We start from the raw sequence: 9748 nt of genomic DNA, 5'->3' as shown, positions 1-9748 counted from the left end.
CCATCCATCCATCCATCCATCCATCCATCCATCCATCCATCCATCCATCCATCCATCCATTTTCCCACATCTTTTTACATTATTACCATATATTTCTATGTATTTTAAAATAAAACAAAGACACATTAAATCAGCCAGAAGTAGAGCAGAGTTGTGAAGTGGGACATAATAATCTTAAAAGTGTGGAGGTTCTTTAACTCTGTTTACTCGGTAAAGAGCATTAAACTTTCTCATTAAACCTGCCAGCTCAGCCTGTCAGAAACAGGCAGCTCCATGTGGGATTAATGCCTAAAGCTGATGTTAATACTGTCTAAATACATGTAACACAGCTGGTTCTGAACAGAACCGGGCTTTGTTTACGCAGAATAATGTGAAGAATGGGACCATCAGAGTGAATGGCTGGACTCTGGATGAATGACGGCGCTAATGAGCAGGTCAAAGCTCAGAGTGGCTGGAGCCGGCTGAAAGGCTTAATTACAGCCACTCACAGCCAACCACACCATCAGCCCTGAAGAGCCGCGTAATGACTGCGGGGCGCTGCACCATCAGCCCGCTCCTGTTTACACTCGGCCGGGGCGAGGGGAGGCCCTGATTGGCTGCGGTCCGAGGACCCAGTCCAGCTCATTACGGACACACTGGGCTTCGATCCGCGCTGCTTTAGCCTCACCGGCCTCCCGTCTGCATACGCCGCTCTGCGTTTATCTTGATTGCTGTCATTAGAGAGGGCTGAGTGTATCCATTTGCTGTTCAGCAGTTCAGCGTGTCCTTAACCTCGTCTTCCCTCTGCACTGTGGGAGCAAATAAAAACCTGACAAACTGCGACGCGTCCCCTTCCTCCCCACATGACCTCTTGCTAATTGGGTTTTCTTCTTCCCCGCGCTGCAGCGGGCGTTTTACTGCAGGAGAAATGATGCCGTGCGCTGATGAATAAATGCTGAACGGTGTCCTCAGAGTGATGTTTATTTTATGGAGATAACTGGAAATCGGTTTAAGCAAATCAGAGTAAACAGAGGCGACCTTTTCAAACGCCGACATGCCAGAAATGCGGAAGATAAGAAACATAAAAAGGTTTTATTCTGAGGGAARCACTGACAGTTAAACCACTTTACATGCTCTGCTTTTTCAAAATGGAAATAATTATTTATGCTCAGTGTTAACCATGTACTGTGTGGATTCATGTGTAATTATACCAACAGCTCATTAGATTCAGGTATACAGGACCTCTGGTRTTCACTAGGATTATGGATTCTACCTGCCTGTGGATAAAATTSCTTATAAATTCCTGTTTTAATAGTTTAAACACCAAATATAACATACACTAACATTGCAAACCATGTTCGCGCTACTTCAGAAGCTAACATCCAAAGTCTTCCTTATCTACAGCCAATCAGAGCAAAGGAAAAATTAATGCTGCTCTTTGATTGGCTACCGTGCAAACACCAGCCAATAGCATGTCTAGTAGCATCGCTCCTTGGTATCTCAGCTCCAAATCTGCATTTTCTTTTGAGTATTTTAGATTTGCTCCACGAAAAAAATCGGAGAGACAAGGAAAACTTTGCACGAGTAATTTAGAGTCATGTTCCACAGTAAAATCCACAAATACTGAACTGTAAATAAGCGTAAGTTAAGTTCTTAATTTTAATATGGCACAYACARCACAATATGTTGGTATTTAGTATTCAATCTAACCACTAGATGGCAGCAAAGAGCTTTTAAGTTGATCTTTGGTATGTGAAAAATGTGCAGAAATAGTCTTCCAGATGTGTTTGTCTGTAGAGCTGGTCATTGTTTTTTGTGGGAGAATGAATTTGGGAAACTGACTTTAAATCAAAATCTAGACTTGGAGAAAATYTTGTTCATAGTTTGTCTAGATTAATTAAAACAAAACAAAACACAAAACATTGATCCGATAGTCATACACCGATAGACCGGTTGGGAAAAGGATTGCAGTTCTGAAAATGTTTTRATCTAAACCACAGATATTTAGACGTTTTTTTTTTTTAATTCAACGGACCTGACTCAAATATTTAGTTCAGTATTAAATCTCTGAAGAACTACATGCTGTTAGCTTTTTGTCCCAGGTGAGTCGAACCAGAGAAACCTACAGTTTGACACTCCTGATCAGTTTTATCTCAATAAAATAAATTGACATTTGCAGTTYCAGCAGGACAAGATGTGTAAAAGTTTAAGAGGTGCTAACAAAGTTATTTTCCTGTCGAAGTTTATTGTTATWAGAAGCTCAATAAATTACATAAAGCCCAGAAGAAAGAAACGTAACCAAACACAAACTGACGCCTCCTCAGTGATCAGCTTCATGTTGGCATCGCAGTCACACAGCTTCACTTCATAATAACAGGCTTTGGCTCATTTTAATTTGGCAGGAAGCTCAGAGGGTCGAACTCTTTAATTTGTTTACATTSTTGTTTTATCTGCAGGAGAGAGAGAGGTGGATTATGTATATGTATGCATTTCAGTGTGTGTGTGTTTCAGTGTGTGTGTGATTGGATGCTGTATATCCGCTCCAACGGCAGAGTCAATCCGGCTGCAATTTAAAAGGTCACGCACCTTAAGAACGAAGCCGCGCACGTGCACACACACACACACACACACACACACACACACACACACACACACACACACACACACACACACACACACACACACACACACACACACACACACACACACACACACACACACACACACACACACACACACACACACACACACACACACACACACACACACACACACGCAGCGGGAGGCCTGACATTATTACTGCAGAAGTGCAGAAAGCCGTCGCCTTCCTGAATGCTAACTAGCGCTAATCCTTCCCCCCCTTTGGGACCCATAAGTGAGCGTGTCGCAGCTTCAGAAGGAAATATACGTCGCTGTTGGTTTTTTTCCTTAGGATTTAATTTTCCAGACTGTTTATGTTCCCGAGGAAAGTAAATTAAATTTTAACGCTCCGCGCTGCAGACTTAATGGAATCCTGTGTTTTTAACAGGAGGAGAAATTAACATTTATAGTGTAAGTATTGATTAACTGGCAGCTTTGATTGATTCGTGTTTGCTCTTTAGTTTCATGGTATAATAATGACAAGAATAATGGAACCAAACACTCGTYGCACCTCGGGTTAAGAGTTTCTGGGTGAAAATAATTTATCTTGGCTGGTTGGAGGAGAAACTCCCCAGAAACTCCTTCCTGTTGCCTTTCCAGGATGCTCTGGTACATCCGGTCCCTGCAGAACCTTTTAGAGTCCAGTTCTGACTCCTGATCAGGAAATCAAACTACCGTAGTTTGGTGCAGGACAGCAGCTCTGCTTGGTGCTCTTTACCTAATATCTGGTTATGTTTAGAAGTGATTGCATCTCGTTTGTTTGGTGATAAATTCAGAGTGAAACATCTTTAAATGGTTTCTGAATATTTGCATGAAAATTYAGAACTGAAAGAGAAACAAAAGCAGAACAAAGCAGACAAAAGTAGTTCTAGTTTGTTTCAACCAGACTCTGCACTTCTCTTCTGCRTGCAAATTAATTCTGTAGTACAATGTCTCCTTCCTTCCAATTAGTTAAAGATCCACAGTGGCATTATGTGAACTTCTTTCAGGGACTGTGAGCTCAGATTCCAGCAGAGACATGGCAGCATCAAGCTCCTGATCTAATGCAACATGTGGTTTTCCTTCAGGAGACGCAAAGAGAACAAAGATGTGCAGCTTCTCTGCTGGTGGTAAAGCTCTTTATGCACTGACRGACTAACTCATGAGAGGAGACAGCTGCTGGGCCTCTGACTGTGTGGACAGAGGTAGGAAATACTCCTGCAGCTGATGAAGACGTYGCTTTGTCATGAAAGACCATCTGATCTCTTCAGCTTGGACAGATTGTCTCTGTGTTGTTAATAATCCTGTTTCCTCTGTTTCCTCCTCTCCGCAGACGCCCCATCAGGCTTTTCTTCTTCTGCTTATTCATGTTGAGACTYAAACAGCGAACAACTGGAGACTTTGCCCTGATTTTTATATACTTWTYTAACATGGATAAAATTAAATATTTGTGTCTGTGACACCCTTAGATGGTTGTCACCWTTGGTTATGTATATTTCCTTATTTTGGTTGGTTTAACATTACTTTTGTAGAKAATAAACTAACTACCGTGAATTCCCGAGTGGAAAAAGTGGTGCATTAATGGCGGTGTAATACCACTAATGCCACTAGGGGGCAACACGCCGKTGAGCYCGAAGCGGTCTTCCCTCAGATTGGCAAGAGAAGAAGCAGRAAACGCATCACTTGTTGTCTATTTCRTCATGTTTCCTGTTCTTTACAGGTCAGTGGAATATTTAACCTGAAAATATTTCATATTTATAGCTTCCGTGTAATCTAAACTGCCTTMTAAYGCATGGTTTGTTTGTAAAATGGCGTTTTTTGCCCTTGAATGTATCGTGAATGCTATTRTTTTGAGTATCTGCATGCTAGCGTAGCTAACCATGTCCACTGCAGGTGCGTAACGTTTTAGTTCATCTTGATTTATTTTATTGTTCACCTGATAAGTAGTTTGTTTATACGGGTTACTGCTCATTTTCTTAAACTGACTTCATGTTAAAGTTAGATTAAATGTCACTTTTATTTGGGTTCCCCATTGTGTCAACATTATGACCAAATGCAACATGCTGAACATGTTTGACTCAAAACTAATCAGAACCAGGAGGTCCAAGTGTCTCCTTCATCCCAGACATGTATTCTTCAAAAACAATTATCTTAAGTTTCGTCTGTATTTAACTGAAGAAAACTGTCTGCCGTCCAAAATGTGAAAATGCAGATGCATTTATACTGAGACACAAATGTAGACTTTACTTGTTTTTTAAACAAATGCATGGCATAAAATCCCAATAAGATTTATTGAACTAGATAAAGTGTTTATAAAAAGCCCGATTCCTGCTTTAAATTGTAGATTTAATATAATCTGCTGGTTTTCTTTGAGTAGAAAACTGTTTTCTGGGTTGGAATGTACAGATGGCTGCTGTGACTGAATATTAGGGCTGTGTAATAATATCGATATTTTCTTTAGTAGAAAAAAATCGATATCCATCCGCAAGTATCGTAACATCCAACTGTCACCTTGTTCACTCTCTGCTTGCTTCGCCGGGAGACTGATCAGGTCATCAGGCTTAGAGTGATTCCTTCAGATGTTAACTGTCAAGGTTTAAAAAAGGTATTATTTACTTTACAAATGCATGTAAGCTACAGTTTGTACTGTTTCAATTATCATGTTTTCTCACCACTTCTTTGATTCATTTTGTCCAGCTGTCGACTTTAAGTCTGTGTCCAACCAGAGCCAGTTGGACACAGACTTAAATTTGTGTAGTTGGTGCTTTTAATCAGTTTTCAGTTAAATTAATTCAATCCAACTCTATAACAGTCACAAAATGTCACCAAAATCACTCTATTAAATTGTATCGTTTGCTGAATATCGYAATATATATCGTATCGTGAGCAGAATATTGTGTATCGTATCGTGAGATTATTGTAGTTGTTCCTGTTGTTTTAATGTGTTGCGCCCTCCATGTGTCCGACCTGCTGCACTCCGGTTCTGTAAACAGAACTGAGCTGAATTGGATCTATATGATGAAACCTGCAGTCAGAAGGTAATTGACCTGATGGAAAATGACGTTTGGGTTCATGAATACAGAGAGCGGTGAAATGAAAACCAAACAGGCGTCGCCTGATCTCCCTGTTTGTGGGGAACGTTGTCATCATCTTGAAACCTAATCACCATGTTTACCTGGAGCCCCGGAACATTTACACACCTTTGTGTGCGGCCGGATCGCCGGCGACCCGAGTTGCATGTAAATATTTTTCAAATGCCGGTAGAATTCGAACTACGTAGGGTAGAGCAATAAAAAAATGTTTGCGTATAATTTTACTTACTTTTCCGACAATCCACATGTCCCAGAAGCACTGCATGGCCGCATTACGACTTCACAGATTTATAGTAAACGGAGGAACCAAACACACGAGGCATATTCATTCGCGATATCCATCTATATGGTTTTCAGATCTGCACAATCACTTCCTGGTCTGGATCTCCCATCCTCACGTCGACAGCATAAGATATCGTGAGATATTTTCATAGGACTTCATTTCCCATCGGACTTTATTTCAAAATGCTGTACCATACACATTGTGCCACGTATACAGCGTACCTGCACCACGTATGAGGAAGTGGTGTGCAAAACGAAGCCACGTGCTGTACACGTTTTTTTAAAAGTTTTTTTTATAGATATTTATTGAGAAACAGTAACAGTGCGAACTAGCGAGGAAACGATTCCTCGAGTGATTCGAGTACCTCGATTATTAAAATTCCTCGAGGAAAATTGACCTGCCTCGAAGCTTCGTTAATTTATGTTTTATCATTTAGCGCACCGTGTTTCAGCCGGAACATTATCTGCGTTGCGCGGAGCTCTGACTTCCGCCTCTGAGTTGTTGACGGAAGCTACGTGTTAGCGGCATAACGTCCAATCTTCAGGTTCGGCCCGCGGGGATTTTACTGATTGGTGATAATTCCGGGTTTTCATCGTTTTTGTGGGACCAATAAACATCCTTAAAATGACCGGCGCGATGCCGGGAGTTCGGCAGCCTTTCTGCTCCGGAGCTGCTGGTTGAACGGCGGGAAGAAGCTGAGGAGGATTTCTACAGGTGAGCGGAGAGACTGAACACGGCGGGCGGCTGAGGGTTGATGCTTACAGGGTCAGAGCAGCTTTACGGACGAACCGCACAATAAACTTATATCATCCCGTCTGAACAAACGGGAGGCGGAACATGGCGGGTAGATGAGTTTCTGAACGGAGGAGCCGTAAATATCCCGTGTTTCTCCCCCGGTCTACAAAACAGTAACTGGTAGGGAAGCTCAAAGGTGGAAAAAATAGACTGATGTTGATATCCAATAGTAACACTGGTGTTATGGAAGATTTACCAATATTTTATTTCATAATTGTTTTTATCCGATTAATCGTAAGAAAAATCTATAGATTACTCGACTTTGAATATGTCTTCTAACTTCTGCAAAAACTCAAAATACAACTTCTATGCTTCAGAAGGCCTCTGTGCAGCTTTTTTGTATTGACAAGTTTGGTAAATAAGATTAGGAAATTGTTATATTTGCAATATATTGAAAAAAATTATGAACCGAATTACGTTTTTAGCATTTTATTTATTTGTTATGGATTAATAACATATAAATTGTGAAAGACCTGGATATAAGGATTGTATTGATATGTTGGTTATTGAAATGCTCCAAATAATGGCTGTGCATCATCCAAAAATGTAAAAATAAGCTCATGCGAACCTCTATAATTATAGTCCGTAAACAGTTTCCCTGGAAACACCCAGAAACCCGGGTTTCCTCACCTCTGCATACGTTTGGAGAAGTAATGCTTTCCTTTCATGGACGGAGACATTATTTTTTCATTAGGACTTTGTGGGAGCATAAATCAAAGTAGTGTGGATTTGTTTGGGCCGAACAGAAACAACACAGGAAGAAGGCAAAACACAAAGTGAAGATTGATTCTGTTTTTCATGCGTTGCGGTTTGTTTTGGACCCAAGCAGGCTTCATTTTTCACTTTCGCTGCAAAAACAAGATCCTTGCCAAGTATTTTTGGTCTAGTTTACAGAGAAAATATCTTGAAACGAGACAAAACTAACTCGTGAATAACTTTTCAGGTTATTTTAAGTCAATAATTCCTTAATATTGAGGAGAAAATACTTGTTCCGTTACATCACAGGGAGACATCTTGTTATAATTGAAATAAACTGCCAGTGGTTTTTGAACCAGTTCTTTCTCATCAATATTAAGGAATTATTGACTTAAAACAAACTTTTATTTCTTGCAGAAAACTTATAATTTAGTTTTGTCTGATTTCAAGTGAACTGAGATATTTTCTCTAGAAACTAGACCAAAATTACTTGGTAATATTTTGTGTTTTTGAAGTGTTAACAATAAAACTTTAACCTTTTTTGGTGAGTTTTATTGTTCTAAATTTGTGATTCACTGATTACCAGYTAAACTACACATCTSTGTCCTTTTGCCCTGAGGACCAGTGTAACCAGTAGTGACTGTAAGGATGGTAAAAACATAATTGTTCTCCATCTTTTGCTATCAGGGTAAYTCATTGAAGCTCATCAGYAATGCACGGTCTGTTCTGGTTGGTCCTCTGATGGATCTCTTGAACTCATCGTGAAGGCCGCAGACGGATGCTCCGCTCCCAGGAAGCCTTTCGGTTTCCCCTCTCGCCCTTCGGTTCCTGGTTTTGTTCCATTTAAAACCCTCTGGGTTCAGAGCAAACCGATTCCCCGACGACGTCTTCGTGTGGCTCGTCGGTGGCGCTCTCTCTCTCTCTCTCTCTCTCCATGTTTCAGCTCCACGTTTGTTTGGTTCACACCTGGTTTCATCGCCAGCGCTGCCGGTTTCCAGGTAAACTGGAAGCATTTGTTATTAGTTCTTCGCAAAGGGCCCCGTATGTTGCGGGCTCTGTTCAGTGGTTGCCGTGGCAACCATCCAGATGGGTGGTCTTTTAAAGGAGACCATTAGATTGTGCATTGTCTTGGTAAAGATGGCTAATGTCTCGAAGAGCGCAAGTTTCCTTTGGTCGTCTGGGTTTTTGAATGACCTGTAAACCTGTACAACGGATCATTAACTACCTGAATAAAATAAATTAGAGGTTACCTGAAGGGTCACCTGTAGGGTCACCTGTGGGGTCACCTGTGGGGTTACCTGTAGGGTTACCTGTAGGGTTACCTGTGGGGTTACCTGTAGGGTTACCTGTAGGGTNACCTGTAGGGTCACCTGTGGGGTCACCTGTGGGGTTACCTGTAGGGTTACCTGTAGGGTTACCTGTGGGGTTACCTGTAGGGTTACCTGTAGGGTCACCTGTAGGGTTACCTGTAGGGTCACCTTTAGGGCTACCTGTAGGGTTACCTGTAGGGTCACCTGTGGGGTTACCTGTAGGGGTACTTGTGGGGTTACCTGTAGGGTCACCGGAAGGGTTACCTGTAGGGTCACCTGTACGGTTACTTGTAGGGTTTACCTGTAGGGTCACCTTTAGGGCCACCTGTAGGGTTACCTGTAGGGCCACCTGTAGGGCCACCTGTAGGGTTACCTGTAGGGTCACCTGTAGGGTCACCTGTAGGGCCACCTGTAGGGCCACCTGTAGGGTCACCTGTAGGGTCACCTGTAGGGCCACCTGTAGGGCCACCTGTAGGTTCCCAATGGGTTCCCCTCCCAGAGCTCCATAATGTTCTTACAGGGTAACATGGAGGAAAATCCCCAGAGTTCAGTTACAGGTGAGGTTTCCCTGGTTACATCATGTCGGTGTCATCTGTCGTCCACTTTTGTCTCCGTCTATCATCTGTCTGCTCTGGTTTCGTTAACGTAACGAACCCATTTCTCTGTAATTGAAATCATCTCTTGTCCTAGTTTCTCTTCAGTCCGTCTCGTCCTCCGTCCTGCTTATTAAACTCACCTTTGTCCATCCTCTCTTCAAACCGTCGCCTCCTCTCCGTCCTCTCTCTCCGTCCTCTCTCTCCATCCTCCTCTCCATCCTCCTCTCCATCCTCCTCTCCGTCCTCCTTTCCGTCCTCCTCTCCATCCTCCTCTCCGTCCTCCTTTCCGTCCTCCTCTCCATCCTCCTTTCCGTCCTCCTTTCCGTCCTCCTCTCCGTCCTCCTCTCCGTCCTCGTTTCCGTCCTCGTTTCCGTCCTC

General features: G+C 42.3%; 1 protein-coding gene across 1 annotated transcript in view; it reads right to left on the bottom strand.

Annotated features, from left to right (window-relative positions):
* Nucleotides 1–8703: 8703 nt before the first annotated feature.
* The window catches only part of LOC108167181 (circumsporozoite protein-like), a 1883-nt gene continuing 838 nt past the window's right edge, over nucleotides 8704–9748 (bottom strand). The window contains exons 3-4 of the mRNA XM_017310359.1: nucleotides 9511–9745; nucleotides 8704–9287 (exon numbers count right to left, since the gene is read on the bottom strand). Of these exons, the coding sequence (XP_017165848.1) occupies nucleotides 8704–9287; nucleotides 9511–9745 (819 nt within the window). The remainder of the gene's footprint in view (nucleotides 9288–9510; nucleotides 9746–9748) is intronic.

This window comes from Poecilia reticulata, linkage group LG18 (assembly GCF_000633615.1).
Source record: "Poecilia reticulata strain Guanapo linkage group LG18, Guppy_female_1.0+MT, whole genome shotgun sequence".
In the NCBI taxonomy this organism is placed as follows: domain Eukaryota; kingdom Metazoa; phylum Chordata; class Actinopteri; order Cyprinodontiformes; family Poeciliidae; genus Poecilia; species Poecilia reticulata.
Note: the sequence above shows the minus strand (reverse complement) of the source record. Positions and strands in the feature narration are given on the sequence as shown.